Source organism: Orcinus orca, chromosome 13 (genome assembly GCF_937001465.1).
Source record: "Orcinus orca chromosome 13, mOrcOrc1.1, whole genome shotgun sequence".
In the NCBI taxonomy this organism is placed as follows: domain Eukaryota; kingdom Metazoa; phylum Chordata; class Mammalia; order Artiodactyla; family Delphinidae; genus Orcinus; species Orcinus orca.
In genome coordinates this window covers 33905812-33925944 of record NC_064571.1, presented here as the reverse complement: position 1 = coordinate 33925944, position 20133 = coordinate 33905812, and the positions used below count along the sequence as shown (strand labels likewise).

The 20133-nt window shown below is 36.3% G+C and overlaps 1 protein-coding gene across 1 annotated transcript in view; it reads left to right on the top strand.

Moving 5' to 3' along the window:
* APLF (aprataxin and PNKP like factor) overlaps nucleotides 1-20133 on the top strand; it is an 82296-nt gene that overhangs the window by 3075 nt on the left and 59088 nt on the right. Inside the window, exon 2 of the mRNA XM_033400403.2 lies at nucleotides 12048-12119. Within this exon, the coding sequence (XP_033256294.2) occupies nucleotides 12048-12119 (72 nt within the window). The remainder of the gene's footprint in view (nucleotides 1-12047; nucleotides 12120-20133) is intronic.

The following is a 20133-nucleotide window of genomic DNA, read 5'->3' as shown; positions in this document are numbered from 1 at the left end:
GTACTGTAGTTTTGCAAGATGTTACTGCTGGGGGAAACAGTAAACAGTACAAGAGATCTTTCTGTAATGTATCTTTTAACCATGAATCTACAACTATCTTAAGTAAAAAAATTAGTTAAAAAAAAGATTTTACAGCATCTCAAACAACAGAATACCATCAGGCCCAATTATTTGCTTTATGGTTTTTCTTGAATTAAATCCGATTTTGCTCTTAAATGAAAACTGCTCTGTCTGATTTCAAAGTTTCCTTATTCTGTTTTGATAGTAGGGATTATAGGACCCATTTCTTTATGATCTATTTTCCTCCAAGGAAATAGGACAGCACCTGGTATCTAGTGCGAGTTCCTAAAGGCAGATGTGACTGAAGCTACTGCTCTAATTAAAAAGAGAAAGGGCCCCCAGGTGGGGATGGAGTTAGTCCTGGGCTCTAGTGCAGACTCTTCACCAGGCATCAGTTCACCACTTCTAAGACTGTTGTAAGTGTCCCACAAAGTTTATACAAAGTAAGCACTCCCAGGCCTGGCAACTCTGCACTGTTCCTACTTGTTGCCAGACTTCACCTGCTGCAGCTGTCTGGTCTGACAAGGTTTGTCCCTAGGGACGTGCCAAGCACTCCTAGCTTTGCCCTGCCCTCAGTTATTAAGCCTAGTACAATTCCTGACGTATGGTAGGCCTTCAACACATGATCTCTTCCTTTTCTGCATCTCAGCCTCACTCTTCCAACCTTCATAAAGAGCCTACTTGCAACTTAGGTGTAAAAAGGAGAGCGTAGAGTTTTAAAGTGAATATAAATATAGTAACGAGGCAGTGCTACCAACTGCTAAAGCTTAAGGAGCAACATTCATGGTGGATTGTGTTAGCATTTTTTCTATTTTATTGACTAATTAGTAAATTCAGAAAATAGCTAATGAATATATACTATAGTTAGATGGGAGGAATGAAGGAGAAATAAGTCCTTGCTCTCAGGAAACTTATAGTTAGTAGGTATGAGAGACATAGAAGCAAGTAACTAGAAAGGGGAGCTAGGCAGGCACCTCTAGTGAGTGAAGTGGGAGAGAGTAAGAAAAAGTAACACAGGGACACACTGATAGATGACAGTGGTGTCGAAAAGGCCAACTGCCTCAGTGTTGAGGCCACAAGGAGAGGACTGTGTAATGCAGTTTCTGCTACTCACCCCCATTCCTACCTAGTAAGTGTCATATCATTTTTCTCAAAAGTAGTAAGAAATCTAGATTTTTAGATATAACCTCTGATTTTTAAAAGGTCACATTAAAAGTTTTGTTTCAGTACCTTGAGCCAAACAGAAGGATGTAACGTGATACAGAGAGGTGTAGGAATGAACCCACAATTAAGATGAGGGCTCAGAGAAGGCTTCGTGAACTCACTGACATATTGAGCTGACTTTAAAGTGTTAGAACAGTTAGAATTTTGATAGGTCGACAGTAGATAGGAAGGGAAGGGCCCTTAAGGCTAAATGAATGATTTAAGGCTCTAGGTTGGAAAGCGTAAGGCACATTGGATAATTGGATAAGCGTTGAGTAGACTTGTGGGATGATCACATTACATCAGTGATTCTGTTTAACTTTTACAGACATTGCTTTTACAACATGTACTAGTTTTCTTTCTTTTTTAAAAATAGGCTTTTTATTTTTCTTAAAAGTAAAACCTCCCCTATCAACATCCCCGACCACAGTGGTATATTTGATGAACCTGTATTGGCATGTCATTGTCACCCAAAGCCCACAGTTTACACTAGGGTTCACTCTTGGTGTACATTCTATAGGTTTTGACAACTGTGTAATGACATGTATCCACCATTGCAGTGTTACAGAGTACTGCCCTAAAAATCTCACTGTTCTGTCTGTTCATCTTCCCTCTCCCCTGCAAGCCCTAGCAACTACTGAACTTTTTAACCATCTGCATAGTTTTACCTTTTCCAGAGTATCGTATAGTTGGAATCATACAGTATGTATATGTAGACTTTTTTTCAGATTGGCTTCTTTTCATTCAGTAGTATGTATTTAAGGTTCTTCCATGTCTTTTCCTGTTTTTTTAGTGATGAGTAATATTCCACAGTCTGGATGTTCCACAGTTTATCCATTTGTCTACTGAAGGATATCTAGGTTACTTGCACATTTTGGCAATTATGAATAAAGTTGTTATAAACATCCATGTGCAGGATTTTGTTTGAACATAAGTTTTCAGTTCTTTTGGGTAAATAATAAGGAGTACAATTGCTGGATAGTATGGCGAGAGTGTGTTCAGTGTTGTAAGAAACTGCCAACTGTCTTCCAAAGTGGCTGTACCATTTTTCATTCCCACTGTCAGTGGATGAGAGTTCCTGTTCTTCCACATCCTTGTCGGCATTTGGTGTTGTCAGTGTTTTAGATTTTGGCCATTCTAATAGGTGTGTAGTAAATTGCTTTTCATATGTATTTTCCAATTTAATTCTTTAAATTGTCATCTCCCGGGTACCACTCAATGTGAATACGAGAAACCAGATTTGAAAACCACTTTTAGACACACTAAGTGGAATGCTTGGCACAGAATAGGTCTTTAAGAAATGTCTGCTGACCTGAACTAAATGTATTTAGAAAGCTTCATTTACCAAAGTCCCAAGTGGGGATTTAGACCCAGTTTTATCTTACTAAGCTGTGCTTATATTTTTACTCACTATATTGCCTCTGTCATAATATATTAAAGTTGAGGATGATGTTCTCACATTTGTATAGCATTCACTGTGCAAGCAGAATTGCAAGCCAGACTGATTGAGTGAGTTGAAATTTCAGTGGCAGTGAGTCAGCACAGTTTCATCATATTGGCTAACAATTCGGCAACCTTGAAGTAGGAGCTCAGAAAGTATTGGATTTTACTTTTAAAAGTCTAAATGATCCATATTTCATTAGTATTGTGGATTACATGGGTGTTTGTGAGGTAGTCTGATAACCTACCTCTTATTTACATCATTATTCATGTGAGAAAGTATATTCACAAGTTTCAAAGACCACATCCAGTATATTAATAACCTTATAAAGAGAGATCATGCATAAATTGGAGTCTGCCTAGAGAGCCTCTGGTCAAAATCAAGTCCATTTCCTCAAACTTGTCTTTTCTTAGTATCAGAAATTGCACTTTGATACATTCCACGTGGGATGATATTAAACAGCTTGTGTCAACTAGCTTTTGCTCTGTTCAGAAATAAGGTCTACTTATCATCTAATATCATGGCAGCCTTAGTGTTGATGTCTGACCTCTGGAGTGTGGGCTGGACCCAATACTGGGGATCACTCTAGGTAAGAAAAGTTTATGGTTTGTCAACTGGTTTACAGTAACCAGTCTTTCTTCAATTCAGGTCTTAATTTTATTTTTATCCTTTTTATTTTTTATTTTTTTAAACATCTTTATTAGAGTATAATTGCTTTACAATGCTGTGTCAGTTTCTGCTTTATAACAGAGTGAATCAGTTATACATATACATATGTCCCCATATCTCTTACCTCTTGCATCTCCCTCTCTCCCACCCTCCCTATCCCACCCCTCTAGGTGGTCACAAAGCACCGAGCTGATCTCCCTGTGCTATGCGGCTGCTTCCCACTAGCTATCTGTTTTACATTTGGTAGTGTATATATGTCCATGCCACTCTCTCACTTTGTCACAGCTTACCTTTCCCCCTCCCCGTATCCTCAAGTCCATTCTCTAGTAGGTCTGCATCTTTATTCCCGTCTTGCCCCTAGGTTCTTCTGTCCATTTTCTTTCTTTTTTTTTTTTTTTAGATTCCATATATATGTGTTAGCATATGGTATTTGTTTTTCTCTTTCTGACTTACTTCACTCTGTATGACAGACTCTAGGTCCATCCACCTCACTACAAATAACTCAGTTTCGTTCCTTTTTATGGCTGAGTAATATTCCATTGTATATATGTGCCACATCTTCTTTATCCATTCATGTGTTGATGGACACTTAGGTTGCTTCCATGTCCTGGCTATTGTAAATAGAGCTGCAATGAACATTGTGGTACATGACTCATTTTGAATTATGGTTTTCTCAGGGTATATGCCCAGTAATGGGATTGCTGGGTCATATGGTAGTTCTATTTTTAGTTTTTTAAGGAACCTCCATACTGTTCTCCATAGTGGCTGTATCAATTTACATTCCCACCAACAGTGCAAGAGGGTTCCCTTTTCTCCACACCCTCTCCAGCATTTATTGTTTGTGGATTTTTTGATGATGGCCATTCTGACTGGTGTGAGATGATATTTCATTGTAGTTTTGATTTGCATTTCTCTAATGATTAGTGATGTTGAGCATTCTTTCATGTGTTTGTTGGCAATCTGTATATCTTCTTCGAAGAAATGTCTGTTTAGGTGTTCTGCCCATTTTTGGATTGGGTTGTTTGTTTTTTTGATATTGAGCTGCGTTGAGTTGCTTGTATGTTTTGGAGATTAATCCTTTGTCAGTTGCTTCATTTGCAAATATTTTCTCCCATTCTGAGGGTTGTCTTTTGGTCTTGTTTATGGTTTCCTTTGCTGTGCAAAAGCTTTTAAGTTTCATTAGGTCCCATTTGTTTATTTTTGCTTTTATTTCCATTCCTCTAGGAGGTGGGTCAGAAAGCATCTTGCTGTGATTTTCAGGTCTTAATTTTAGATTTTGCTTACTTGCCCCACAATATAAGTTTGGGGAAAGAATTTTATGGAAATTATGCCTAAAATAGATCCCATGCTTCTTTAGGTTTAGGCATTTTCTCATAATACAGGCTTAAATCCCATAGCAGATGATTTTCTGTTTTTCTCTTCTATGAAAGTTTGAATTTGTCTGTTGTTGATAGAGCAAACCAGATAATCTTATGTGATAGCACTGTAAATTATAAAGTATTGTACAAGAAAATTGTTATTATCTTAGCCTGTGGTTTGTTATGTAGCTTATTCTGAAAAAAACAAATTTTCCTCTTCTCTGTTTCTCCATTTATAGGAACCAGGCTAAATGGGAACACTGAATTCATGAGATATATTATTCCTGTCTGTGATATTCAGAAATTTCTCTAGAAAGACATTGTGAGAAAAATTAACTGATGTTGGTTTTTCAGTAAATATTATATATGGACAAAAATGAAATGAAAGGTCCAGTAGCTTTTCTACTTTTACTTTATTCAGGTTTGTTTTTTACTTTTAGGATTTTGGACATAATAAACAAATAGGTCAGAGACCTTGGTTCAAAATATCTAAACATTTCTGCTGATAGTGTAAGAAAATCTTCATTTTGTCTGACTTCAGTAAATGCCAAAAATAAATATTTGGCAAACAAATCACAAACAGTTCTTTTATATTTTCATGTCTTTTCTTCTACCACAAACTCCATGTCTTAAAAATGGAGAAAACTTGTACATGTGTCATAATACATGAAATATCCAATTCAAAACCAGAAAATCAAAGATAAGGGATCCACATTGTATTAATACAAAAGTCATATAAAAACAGAGATCCCGGGCTTCCCTGGTGGCGCAGTGGTTGAGAGTCCGCCTGCTGATGCAGGGGACGCAGGTTCGTGCCCCGGTCCGGGAAGATCCCACGTGCCGTGTAGCGGCTGGGCCAGTGAGCCATGGCCGCTGGGCCTGCGCGTCCGGAGCCTGTGCTCCGCAATGGGAGAGGCCACAGCAGTGAGAGGCCCGCATACCACACACACACAAAAAAACAGAGATCCCTGTCCCCATTCAAGACACAGTCTGAAGAATTCAAGTAAAAAGGGTTTTTTCCATAGTGTCTGAAGAAAAATTACTGTCATTTTAGCTGTTGCTAACAAGAGATAGGAGTGATTTCAGTGTAATTCTTCAGTCTGTGTATCCTTCAGAATTTCTTTTCTAAGCTCCTGCTGTATGCTGTGCAGTTCTTTTAATATTAAATGTTCTTGTATTTGAATGCTTAATTTAGTTAGCTTCTCTGTTTTCTAATACTTCTTCTCTCACTGGCTGAGCATAAACGAATTTGCTATTAGTGTCCAGTATCAATAATAACAGTTGTTAGAGTAGTGTGTGTTAATCGTAATTGCTTCAGCTGCAAGTAACAGAAATGTGACAAACGGCAGCTTAATCAAATTAATTTTTCTTCTGTAACAGAATCTTGGGCAGTAGGTGCAGGGCTGGTGCAGCTGCTCAAGGAACAGGCTTTTCTGTGCTTCTCCTTGGTCATCCTTTGCATATGGCTTTCACATCTGTACTCATAAGACGGCTGCTGTACCTTGAGGTGTTACACATAAGCTGGAAGAAAAAGAGAAAGGCAGAGGGAAAAAGGTGCAGGCCAGTTGAGCCTGTTCCTTTTTATCAGGAAGACACTAATCTTCCCAGAAGCTCCACTATATTTTGAAATGTAGTCTTATTGTTTTGTTAGGTATGGTGAGGCCAACGGACCAGGAGATGATTATTGTTGAAAAACTAATTACTCATAGCTCTGGAGAGCAGTAAGGACACACCATGCCACACAGGGCCACACAAGGTTGGTGGAAGGCAGAGAGAGCTAGGGGAACTGCAGGAAAGCCTTTATTGTGGTTCTCTTTGGAGTGAATGGGCAAGGCAGTGTAAACAGAGGATGATCTAGTTTGAATAATCTTATGGGGCTCTGGGCTTTAGGGCCCACCCCTAGTTGTCTGATGCCTAGTCCTAGGGTGGTTAGGGCGGTGTAAGAACTAGGTAAAGGCATCATTGGGGGTGTGGCTGTGGATGGGTTTGTTTGCATATGAAAGGTGCACTTGCAGGTGAGTCATTTACTGTTTCTTAGAATCAGTAACCCTGGGAGGGGTAGCCTTTCCCTAGTCAGCAAAGTCTTAGCTATCAAAGCATCAGATACAGAAACTATAAAACATGGTTAATACACACTCTTCCTTATGTGCTTGGCTAGAATTGTGTCTCGGCCATCCATAGCTATGAGGAATTCTGGGCATTTGGATGTTTTTAACTGGGTACATTGTTACCCTAAACAAAATTGAAGTAATAGTAGTATGAAAGAAGAAATGAATAGATATTGATTAAGCAACTAGTAGCATCTGGTACACAGTGTCATGTGTGAAGAATTAGCATCTAAAAAGTATAGGTGTAGTTTAAATCATGACTTACAAATTCACGTGCCTGCAGAGGCCAGGTATGCAATAAAGAGTGAAGCCGGCTAAGTGGAAGATTATAGGGAGTGCTGGGCACTCTGGGGAGGTGGAGGGTACATACACTCTTCAGAGTAAAAATTAAAAAAGATACTGAGTGATTTGTGGTGTGTTGGCTACCAGTTTGTGGTGCTTAGTCTAAATCAAAGGACTATTTTAAAACAGCATATAGAAATGTAGAAAATAGAAAGAGCATGTAGAAAATAGAGGGTTATTAATTTCACTGGAACAGGTAAATTAAATCACACTTCAGTTATGTTATTTAGCAGTTGTGTACACTACATTTTCCATTACCTGATGATAACCCTTTTAGTACCAACCAAAAATGTACCAACATTTTTGAAATTTTAACTATTTTTGCCTCAACTTTTCATTTCGAAAGATTGCAGACCTGCAGAAAAGTTGAAAGACTAGTACAACTAACACCTATGTATCCTTAACTTAGGTTAGTTAATGGTTAACATTTTGTCCCATTTACTTTTTCTTTATCTCTCATATGTATAAATATATATATATATGTATATATATATACACATTTTTTTTTCCTCTTTCTCCTGAACTCATTTGAAAGTACATTGCATGGCACTTCATCCCCAAATATGCCAACATGTATCACCTAAAAACAAGGACATTTCTATATACATTATATATGTAAGTTATATAAATTATACTCGAGAAATTTGTAATGGTGCAGTAAATTTTAATATTCCATATTCAGTTTTACCCAACTTTCAAATAATGCCCTTTTCAGCATTAAAAAAATTTAGGATCCAATCAAATATATATTATCTTCTTTAATCTAGAGCTGTCTTTCATGGCATTAATGCTTTTAGCAGTCCAGGCCAGTTGTTTCATAGAATGCCCAGAATTTTGATTTGTCTGATTGTTTCCACATAATTAGATTCAGGTTAAACACTTTGGGCAAGAACATTCCATCGGTGATATGAACTTAGAGCAGCACGTCAGGAGGCCCAGGTCTCTCTCTCTCTGTCCTGTTGTTGGTGGTTATAAATGTGATCACTTGCGGAAGGTGGTGTCTATCAGACTTCTCCAGAGACGATGCTATTCTTTTTGTGAGTAATCTGAGTGTTGCTTTGAGACTTCAGGAGTATTCTGCTTCCCATCAAGCTTTCACCTGAAAATTAACATCCATTGTTACTTTACTGAGTCAGTTAATGTTAGTAGTTACAAAATTGTGATTTCCTCATTCCATCATTTCTTCTATGTTAGCTGTCATTCTTTTATAAAGAAAGACTTTTTCTCCCAGCCCTGACCCCAGCCCCTTTCTTGAGTTCAGTATGAACTCATGGATTATTTTGTATTGAGTGTGTTATATTCCATTATTGTTATTATTCATATTGATGCCCAAATTATTTTCAATTTTGCTGGATCTCTGAACTCTTGGATGTGGGATGCATTTTCAGCCTTTCCCACTCAAGGGGTGACGTTTTTGTGGTTCTCGCTCCCATCTTCTCTCTTCCTCCGAACTGCCACTTAAATTCTGTTCCAGCATCGATCCTGAAGCTTCGTCCGCATTTGGCATTTCTTTCCCCTCTTACATGTAAACTAAAGTTAGTGGTAACCTGTCTCCTAGTTGTGCTTTAGATGTGGAAAATAGGTGGTTTTATTTGCTGTATTTGTTGATCTCTGATTTTTTGGAGAATGTGTGGTGTGATTAGAAGTTAGGTGGCTACAGTTATTTGGTAGGACACTGGAATTCCTCTGTTTTAACTACTTCTATGGTTTTCTAAGATGCGAAATGTCTGACTTTCAAATGAAGTTTTTGTTTAAACCTGATGACTCTTGGTAATCAGTAAGTTAACTCAGATAAGCCTTTAGTACCTTGAGAAGGATGTTATGCCATTCGTCCTACTCCCAGGAGTCTCTAGCCAGTGTACTCCTTTGAGTCTTTATGTTTCTTTGTTTTTCTACAGCCTTTTCCTTTCCACCTGCAGACCAACATCATTGTTAATGCACTGACTACTAAACCCTATGCACTATATTATCTGCTGTGAATAGACAGCTGGGAATTCAGATAACTCATCTCATTAGACTTGGGTGTGATCTTAGAATAAACAGGACCACGTGAAAGCCTGAAGGCCTCTTGGAGCTTTATCTAGGGCTTGAGTTTTCTTAGAATGTCTATTTGCTTAATAAATAGCCATTCTTCCTTATTTCCAGTTTTTTAGTATGTTTTAGTTTACAGTCAAGCTGATGTTAAATCATCTAAAAATGATATTTTACATAATGATAATGAGGGAAGCAGTACAGTACCAAGAGCAAAGATGTCTTTAGAATCACAAATCCTGGTCCTGCTGCTTATTGGCTGTGTAACTTTAAGTAGTTGCTTAACTTATCTGCACTTCCATTTCTCACCTGAAAAACAAAGATAGTAGTATCTTCCACAGGTTTTGTGAAGATGAAAAAAGATATATGTGATAAATATGGAACAGTGCCTTGGTCTTGGTAAATAATTGCCATTACAGTTAGTATGTTAATAAGAATGTATGAATATTTACTCTGCACAAGGAGCAGTGATTGCTGTTACATAAAGCAGGCCATCAGATCTTTAGGATCTGTTTGTGACCTTACCCGCTTCTCACCATCCACATCCTGAAATTCAAATAAGCTTTAATGATAATTTGTTAAATCTCTAAACTTTCCATTGAAAAAGCATAAATTATTATTTTGTAACTTACTCATTATTTAGAGGTGTGGTTTAAAAGGGACAGGTATAGCTAAATGCCTGAATGATGTTAATTTCAAAGACTCTTTAAAACACTTTTGTGGGTACTATAGAAATGCACAGCTTGTGATGAAATTACATTGTTGTAGAAACATGTGTCCACTAGAGGTCACATTATACTTTTATATTATAGCTTCCTGCAAAAATATGGTTTGAAAAAGAAAGAAACCCAAGCTGGACTATTACAGGAACCATCCTTATATGTCATGGTTTTATATTGGGCAGTTTCTTACTCTGTTGGTTAGAAAATCAAATTGTATTATTGAAGTTAACAATAAGATATTACTCTCCAAGTTATAAATAGAAACTTCTTACTCCTCACCACACAGTAATTTGCAGTTCTTGAAACTACTTCTGAATGATTACATGTAGGCATAGAGTAATATATAACTGTTTTTCTCAGGTATTTATTTTTGTTAATAAGTATGGATTTGGAGTCCTACCTGCTTGAAGAGTGACCTACACAAGCAACTTAAATTCTCTGGACTTTCAGCTTCCAAATATGTAAAATGTGAATAATAGCTGTGACAGTATTAGGGTGAAGCTCAATATTTAAGTGAAAGTTCTATGCAAATGATAAAGTTTGTGCAAATGGTAAAGTGGATTATTAGATAACTGCTGTTTTGGGCCCACTAAGGCATATTATGGGAAGAATATAGGAACCTTCAAATTTCTGTCCTCTCTTTTCTGATTGAATAGGCTACTAGTTTATATTTAATTGTCTGAAATAGCCATTGTGGCTAATAGTGGATATATTTTAAATAGGCTACCTTTAAGATATTTTATTTTAGAAAATGTTCTAAAAATCAACTGTAGCTGTGTGGAATATTCACTATGTGGAATTTATTCCACTGCGATGCTTCTGTTTTTATATAGTCACAGCCTTAAGTGTGGAATTAGTCGTTGGCTAAAATAATGAGTACTGATTCCTGGAAGTTTCATATTTTTGCAAGTTTTTGTAGAACCAATGGGTTTACTTGAATTTAGGCTTTGCTACAGTCTGCTTTCACTGATAATTTTGGTCCTGATGTGGATAAGGTCAGAGATGAAGTGATAGATACTAAGGTAATGAAGAGGTAGGCCGGATAATTATGGTGCTAAGTAAAATTGGTGATTAAAATGTTTTCATTACATAAAGTCACAAATTACAAAGGTAATCTTAACTGTTCTGTTAATAGCCATGCAGGGAAGGCTTGATTGGCAATTTCAACATTGAAAGTGCAAGCAATTTTTTTTTTTTTAATTGTGGAGAGGGGAAATAGAAAGTGCAGAAGTGAAGGTTGCAATTTATTTTATTATTATTATTATTTAAATATTTATTTATTTATTTGGTTGCACTAGGTCTTAGTTGTGGCAGGCGGGCTCCTTAGTTGTGGTATGTGAATTCTTAGTTGCGGCATGTATATGGGATCTAGTTCCCTGACCAGGGATCGAACCCAGGCCCCCTGCATTGGGAGCGTGGAGTCTTATCCACTGCACCACAGGGAAGTCCTCAATTTTTAAACTTTGGTGTGCAGAAGTGATTGTGAGAGTAAGTAGAACAGTGCTGGCTCAAAACAGGAAGCAAATATATAATTAAAATTTTTTTCTTCACTGTAAATACTTGGTTTTCACTGCTCCCTCTCCTACCTTCCTGTTCTCTTAACTACTGCTAATGGCCCTGAGCTCAAATGCAGGTCTGCCTGACCTGGGTCTGCTTGACACCAAAGCTTGTAGTCTTACCTTTTACATTTACCAGACTGCTGCTTTTTGAGACCTTCTGTCATTATAACATAATTTATCTTATCTGTATTTGGAATGCTTCCTGATAAGTACATATTATATAGATTTTTTTCTCATTTTATGAATTTTATTGATAAGAATCCCTACTAAATGTCTGTCTTGAATGGAAACCATCATGAAAGGTTTTGGGATCTGTTAGTTTCCAACCTTGAGTCTCTGCTTCACTGTTTATTTTTCTGTGATTAAGGTCCCTTAATCTCTGAGTTGTTTCGTTATTTGTTCAGTGAGGACAGTCATTTCAATATACAGTTGTTGAATGAATAATAGATTTCATATCTAGCCTACTGATTTCAGAAACGTTGCTGTGGGGTTTGTTGTTATTGTTTTTTAGGCAGGTGGCTGTGTTTGAAATTTTAATTTTTTTTCTCCTGTAGATAACAGATAAGAGAGTGTCCAGAAGACATGCCATTCTTGAAGTGGTGGGTGGTCAGCTTCGAATCAAACCGGTAAATATGTTATTAATGATTTATTTTAACATTTTCTCTCTCACGTGTTTCCAGCTCCTGATTGGAGGGGCTTATTTTTAAGGTTATGAAAATAGGGAATTAATGTCGGAATATGTTTTTCTTATTGCCAGAAGATAATTGGGAGATAAAGATCTAAACTGTTTAAGCTACTTTTTTTTCCCATGGGGCAGTGCTACATTTATGTAGTTAGAATCTTAATGAAAGGTGACTACCAGTTCATGTGTACATTATGATTTTGTTCATGAGTAGGTATTACAAATAAGATTCTATAAGAAAGTCCATAACTGTGTAATGGTTGGCTTTTGGGGGATGGGTTAGCAACCAAAGTCACTTAAGTGTTATAGACTTGTTTCAATAGATTTCTGTACCTAGAGTATTTTCCAAATTGGCTTAATAGAGATGCTTAATTGGAGTCATGTCTATACTTGGATGAAAAGTATTCAGGTGTATTTTGAACTTCTGTGACTATTTAAAAGAGTATCGATAATATAAGATAAATATACTTAAAGGTGATTTTATTAATGGAAAATTCTTTCTTCAGGTTAAACTTTATCCCTTATGAAGTGGGTCAGATTTCTGTATGGGTGTTTAACAATGTTCAAACAAAGAAGACACCTTTTAGAAAACATTCTGTACCTTGCTTGGTCTTTAATTAGATTGTGTTGATATAAGTCAACAAGTGTCTTTTGAGCACCAAACTGTGGTAGATACAAAATTAGAAGTTAGAGCAAAAATTCCACATTAGATTATAGACTTTTAAAACTAAAATTTGGGATGGTAACATTTTATTTAAACTATACCTTTGTTTATATTTATCTTTTAAATATTGTTTAGTATAATTTTATGAACTTTTATTAAGTGACCTTATACACATGGGAAAAAGGTAAGTGTTTTTACCCTTTTCTTGGTACTATTATTTTTGACAACTTAGAATGTCTAATTCTACATAGTCAGTAAGTTGTTAAATGAGAATTAGAACTCAGGTTCTTTGAACCCTCTGCAGTTTTTTTTTTTCATCACATTTTCCAAGTCAGGATTCTTTTGCCATGTTCTCTTCTTTAAAAAAAATTCTTGAAGTTGAAACTAATTGTTTCAACTTATCTTCACAAGACGTTTTAGTGCCTTCAGTTGAGTAGAACTTTAGAACTGAAAGCAATCTTAGATTCAGGCTTTTGTATGTGGGAATTTGATTTGGGCCAGAGCTGGCATTGCATATAAATGGAGAAGAGAACTTTTTATCAGTAAATGGTACTGGGACAGTTTGTTGTTTGTTTGGGCAAAAAAATAAAAAAAATAATTAGACCCCTACCTCAAACCATACACAAAAATCAATTCCAGATAGATTAATGTGAAAGTCAAAACTGTAAAACTGTTAGAAGGTAACGTAGGATAAAACCTTTATGACCTTAGAGTAGGGAACGGTTTTAAAATAAGATATAAAAAGCAGAAACTGTAAAAGAAAGATTGAAAAAAAGCCAATTACATTAAAATTAAGAACCGTTGCTGATCAAAAGACACTATAATGAAAACGAAAAATACAACGGGGAGAAGATACTTAAAACACATATAATTGACAAAGGAATGATATCCAGAATTTATAGCAAATGCTTTCAGTCAATGAGAAGAAGATAATCCAATAGAAAAACGGGCTGAAGATTTGAGTGGCACATTGCAGAAATGGAAACCTGACTGGCTAGTAAACATGAAAAGCAGGTGCTCAGCCTTCTTATTAGATGGAGAAATAAATGAAACCACAATGAGATACGATTCCACACCCAACAGATTGGCAAAAATGAAAAGTCTAACAATTTCAAGTGTTGGAGGAGCAGTAGAACAAGTGGAATAGTTATGAGCTGTGGCTGGGAGCTTAGATGGTGCAGCCACTTTGGAAAATAGCTTGACGCTATTTCCTAAAGATGAAGGCTTGTATTCCCTGCAAGCAGACCTCACGCACACACAGGTACCAATAGATATGTACAAGAGCCTGAAGAGCAAAATTGTTTATGTGATAGCAAAACACTAGAAGCAACATAAATTTCCACCAACAGTAAAATCAATAAATATATTGTGATATATTAATTTAATGAAATGTAGTACAACAGTGAAGATACATTACTGTGAAAGCTGAAAAAGCATGGATTAAAATCAGGAACATAATACTGAATGATGAAAGCAAGCATTGGAAGAATATTTACAGTGTGGCTTCATTTATGTAAGATTAAAAATCCTACAAAGTAAACAATATATTCAGGGTCATAAACATAGGCGGTGAAACCATAAAGAAAATCAAGGAAGTGATAAACACAAAAATCAGGATAATTACATCTGAGGAAACTGAGAAGAGAGTGGTTAGGTAAAGACTCATTGGTAACATCAAAGGTAATGGTAATATTCTTAAACTGGGTGGTGGGTCCACACATAATATCTTACATGTATTATGTCTCTAAAAAATTATTATGGAATATTTATAACATCAAAAAAGGGTAAAGAATAGTACAGTATATTGCAGTTATTTCTGTAATGCCAAACTACCAAACATTGGAAGACATTAAAAATGATTTTTTAAGGAAATGTGCAGTTCTAGTACTAGAATTTGATTGCTCTTTTAGAAAAATATTTAATTGGGTTTTGAATTTTATTCCAAGAATTACGAAATTCACTTTATATTAGTTGAAGGAAAGCTGCTTCTTGGACTTAGTGATATACGTATGGGTTCTTTGCTTTATGTAATGCTTGATTTCTTGTTTATATTAATATAGTTTCAATAAAATACCTATCCCCTTGAAATAGATTTATTTATTTAATCAGCATCTTATTGTAGCTGCACCTTCAAGGTGCAATTTAGAGAAGTTTAGAGGAATTCTAACACTGACTTTGTTAATGGAAGTTTAAGATTAGAAATAATGAGTATGAGATGGACAGATGACTTCCAGTTTATTCATTTTATCATGTGTGCTAAATATCACTTATTCTCTGTTCTAGTCAATCACAAATTATTTGATCTGCTAAAGCAAATTATATATACAACTGTAATAAAGTGTTGAGAGAGAAGTTTTAGTTTAAAAAACTTTGTAAAATTATATAAATAAATATAGCAGATATTTTGTTTTGATGATCCCTTCTGTATGCTGTATATTCCACTTTATGTTTAAGTAATTAAATGTTTTTTTGCTTTCCCTCAAATTAGAAATCTAAGTAAATAAAAAAGTAGCTTTGACAATGATAGATGAATGCAATTAGGGGAGTAACTAATTTGGACTTTTGAATTGGATGAATTTGTCTTTTTTTCCTGCTCTAATATTTCCCTTTAGAAAAGCCTCTAGCTCTTAGCAGTTCTTGGAAATAGTGCATGAGGAGATAATATTAGCTCATGGGGAGATGATGCTAGCTTTTTTGTGTGTCGTTTAAATTTGATGTACAGTCTGGTATCAGCAGGGAGAAGATGCATTCTGAAGGCAAAATGATGATGTTCTTTGTAAATGACTGTATCACCAGTGGTTAGTTATGTCATCAGGGTGAATTTATAGCTGTCAGTGCTTTTTTTCTTTTTTTTTTGCGGTACTCGGGCCTCTCACTGTTGTGGCCTCTCCCGTTGCAGAGCACAGGCTCCGTACGTGCAGGCTCAGTGGCCGTGGCTCACGGGCCCAGCCGCTCCGCGGCATGTGGGATCTTCCCGGACCGGGGCATGAACCCATGTCCCCTGCATCGGCAGGCGGACTCTCAACCACTGTGCCACCAGGGAAGCCCTGTCAATGCTTTTATTTCATTTTAATAAAAACTTACTCTTAGGTTCTTGGATGATTGAGAGAGTAGTTCTAAACTGTGTATAAATTGCAAAAGATATGTATTTTTTGCCATTTGGTATTGATTCTCAAAATATGCAGCTTTGGGTGATTTTACCTTTTCTATTGCACAATGAAATTTCTGAGTTGTGATTGTTTTGCTTCCCATGAAATTATGGGTGCACTTGTAAAATAGCTATAAAATACTAAAATAGCTTTTCCACAACTCATTTTGTTTTTAAAAAAAATGCTTTCCAAATTAAAAAAACACAAAATAAGAGGAGCGCTTTTTTTCGGTATACATCAATCTTTGTTTAATATTTAATGATAATTCCAATAGAAAGCTATAGAAAATTGATTTGTATTTTAGTTCTAGTCCTTCAGGGATAATGCATCCTTTGCACCATTTCTTTTTTTTTTTTTTTAACGTCTTTATTGGAGTATAATTGCTTTACAATGGTGTGTTAATTTCTGCTATATAAAAAACTGAATCAGTTATACATATACATATGTCCTCATATCTCTTCCCTCTTGCATCTCCCTCCCTCCCACCCTCCCTGTCCCGCCCCTCTAGGTGGTCACAAAGCAACGAGCTGATCTCCCTGTACTATGCGGCTGCTTCCCACTAGCTATCTATTTTACGTTTGGTAGTATATATATGTCCATGCCACACTCTCACTTTGTCCTAGCTTACCCTTCCCCCTCCCTGTATCCTCAAGTCCATTCTCTAGTAGTTCTGCATCTTTATTCCCGTCTTGCCCTTAGGTTCTTCTGACCACTTTTTTTCTTTTTTTTTTGATTCCTTATATATGTATTAGCGTATGGTATTTGTTTTTCTCTTTCTGACTTACTTCACTCTGTATGACAGATTCTAGATCCATCCACCTCACTACAGATAACTCAGTTTCGTTCCTTTTTATGGCTGAGTAATATTCCATTGTATATATGTGCCACATCTTCTTTATCCATTCATCTGTTGATGGAGACTTAAGTTGCTTCCATGTCCTGGCTATTGTAAATAGAGCTGCAGTGAACATTGTGGTACATGACTCTTTTTGAATAGAGGCAGAAAATGTTGTGTCTGTCTTCTCCTTTTTTATAAATATTGATAAATTTTTGTCATTTTATAACTTTTAAGAAACAACCTTTTGGACTTCTTGTATGTGTGGCTTTTTAGTTGGAGTGTATATTGTTTGATATAGATTTTTTTAAAAAGCTTACTCAATGAGTAATAGTTATTTAGATGTGAGTTTTAGGAGCGAACATCAGATTTCTTGGTATGTCATTTTTGCTCTTAGTTCTGGGATCTCCTGTATGAACATTTTTAGGAAAAGAAAAAGATGATCACGGACCACACGGATTGGTCCACTTTTTTTGTGGATGATTTGCTAAATGCCTAATATTTAACCACCTATCATTTAAATATTAAGTGCTTTCAGCTGAGGAAAAAATACTCAAACTGACTGTTTTCTTGACTTTGGGTTTGTGATGTGTTTTTAAAGAAACATAATCATTTTCCTTTCTTAAGTATTTTACCTTTTCTTCTCTTACAATTTTATGCCTTTGTATTGAACATCTTAGCTTTTATAAACTTAGGACTATATCATTATTTAATATTGTTTAGAGATTCATTTGAATCTTTAAAATACTCATGAATAAGAACATGGTCTTCTCTTAGCTTATAAGCAGGAAACCTCATTTAGAGAATATTCAGGGTTCAGGCAGAAGATATGTATATTCCTGTTTTGACTCTTGTCCTTCCTGCTACCCACCATTCCTCATGGGTGACCATGGCATATACCCGAGGAAGGGGAGGCTTCACTTTAAAGGCTGAGGAGTAACAGGGAACATTTCCAAGCCCAGCAACATGCAAAAACACTCAAAAGCTCTAGCCATATGCCAGAGAACCACATTGAGAGATAAATTAGGGGTGGCTGATAACATAATGAAAGGTTTCTAAACATTACATTTCAGTTATAACTTAAAAAAAAATCAAACATTCACAGCTCTTTTTAGGAATATGATGTTGCATAAATTGCACTGCATCTCCAATGTTATGCCATCTTGTTTATAAAATTTTATATTAGTTTATAAAATGACTGATAAATGAAATAATTGCCTACCAAATTTATATAGCCTCTGTTTTTAACTTCTACTTCTACCCTTTCTCTCCAAATTTTATTTTACTGCTTTCTTTTAACACAGACTTAAAGGAAATAGAAATGTTTCCAATGGCAGAAACACCTAGGAAGGACTTAACCAGATCCTCATGAATTTTAATTGCCAGAACTGGATAGACTATATTCATTGCAGCTTTCAGAATTGTCTTTTTTTTCTTTTTCTTTAATTTGAGCATGTAGGTAACAGTGCTAATTTTCCTGGCAGCTTTTGCTTTAACATTCCCTATTCTGTATTAGTCTCACCGGCCTGCCCCAGGCCTTGGTTAAATGTACTGTTTAGATGGTTTAGCGTCTAAAATGTAGTCATTTTCTTTCCTAATTTAGCTAAGTAGTTTTTGGTTCCTTTCCCCAAATTCCATGATTCTGTGGTTAATTTAAAAGTATATTATCGTATGCTCTTGGATTAGAAGAATCAGTATTGTGAAAATGACTATACTACCCAAAGCAATCTACAGATTCAATGCAATCCCTACCAAGTTACCAATGGCATTTTTTACGGAACTAGAACAAAAAATCTTAAAATTTGTATGGAGACCCAAAAGACCCTGAATAGCCAAAGCGGTCTTGAGGGAAAAAAACGGAGCTGGAGGAATCAGACTCCCTGACTTCAGACTATACTATAAAACTACAGTAATCAAGACAATATGGTACTGGCACAAAAACAGAAACATAGATCAATGGAACAAGATAGAAAGCCCAGAGATAAACCCATGCACCTATGGTCAATTAATCTATGACAAAGGAGGCAAGGACATACAATGGAGAAGACAGTCTCTTCAGTAAGTGGTGCTGGGAAAACTGGACAGCTACATGTAAAAGAATGAAATTAGAACACTCCCTAACACCATACACAAAAATAAACTCAAAATGGATTAGAGACCTAAATGTAAGACCAGACACTATAAAACTCTTAGAGGAAAACATAGGAAGAACACTCTTTGACATAAATCACAGCAAGATCTTTTTTCATCCACCTCCTAGAGTAATGGAAATAAAAACAAAAATAAACAAATGGGACCTAATGAAACTTAAAAGCTTTTGCACAGCAAAGGAAATCATAAGACGAAAAGACAACCCTCCGAATGGGAGAAAATATTTGCAAATGAATCAACGGACAAAGGATTAATCTCCAAAATATATAAACAGCTCATGGAGCTCAATATTAAAAAAACAAACAACCCAATCCAAAAATGGGCAGAAGACCTAAATAGACATTTCTCCAAAGAAGACATACAGATGGCCAAGAAGCACATGAAAAGCTGCTCAACATCACTAATTATTAGAGAAATGCAAACCAAAACTACAATGAGGTATCACCTCACACCAGTTAGAATAGGCATCATCAGAAAAATCTACAAACAACAAATGCTGGAGAGGATGTGGAGAAAAGGGAACCCTCCTGCACGGTTGGTGGGAATGTAAATTGATACAGCCACTATGGAGAACAGTATAGAGGTTCCTTAAAAAACTAAAAATAGAATTACCACATGACCCAGCAATCCCACTACTGGGCATATACCCAGAGAAAACCATAATTCAAAAAGACACATGCAGGGCTTCCCTGGTGGCGCAGTGGTTGAGAGTCCGCCTGCCGATGCAGGGGACACGGGTTCGTGCCCTGGTCTGGGACAATCCCACGTGCCGCGGAGCGGCTGGGCCCGTGAGCCATGGCCACTAAGCCTGCACGTCTGGAGCCTGTGCTCCGCAATGGGAGAGGCCACAACAGTGAGAGGCCTGCATACCACACACACACAAAAAAAGACACATGCACCCCAATGTTCATTGCAGCACTATTTACAATAGCCAGGTCGTGGAAGCAACCTAACTGCCCATCAACAGATGAATGGATAATGAAGATGTGGTACATATATACAACGGCATATTACTCAGCCGTAAAAAGGAACAAATTGGGTCATTTGTTGAGACGTGGATGGATCTAGAGACTGTCATACAGAGTGAAGTAAGTCAGAAAGAGAAAAACGAATATCGTATATTAACGAACATATGTGGAACCTAGAAAAATGGTACAGA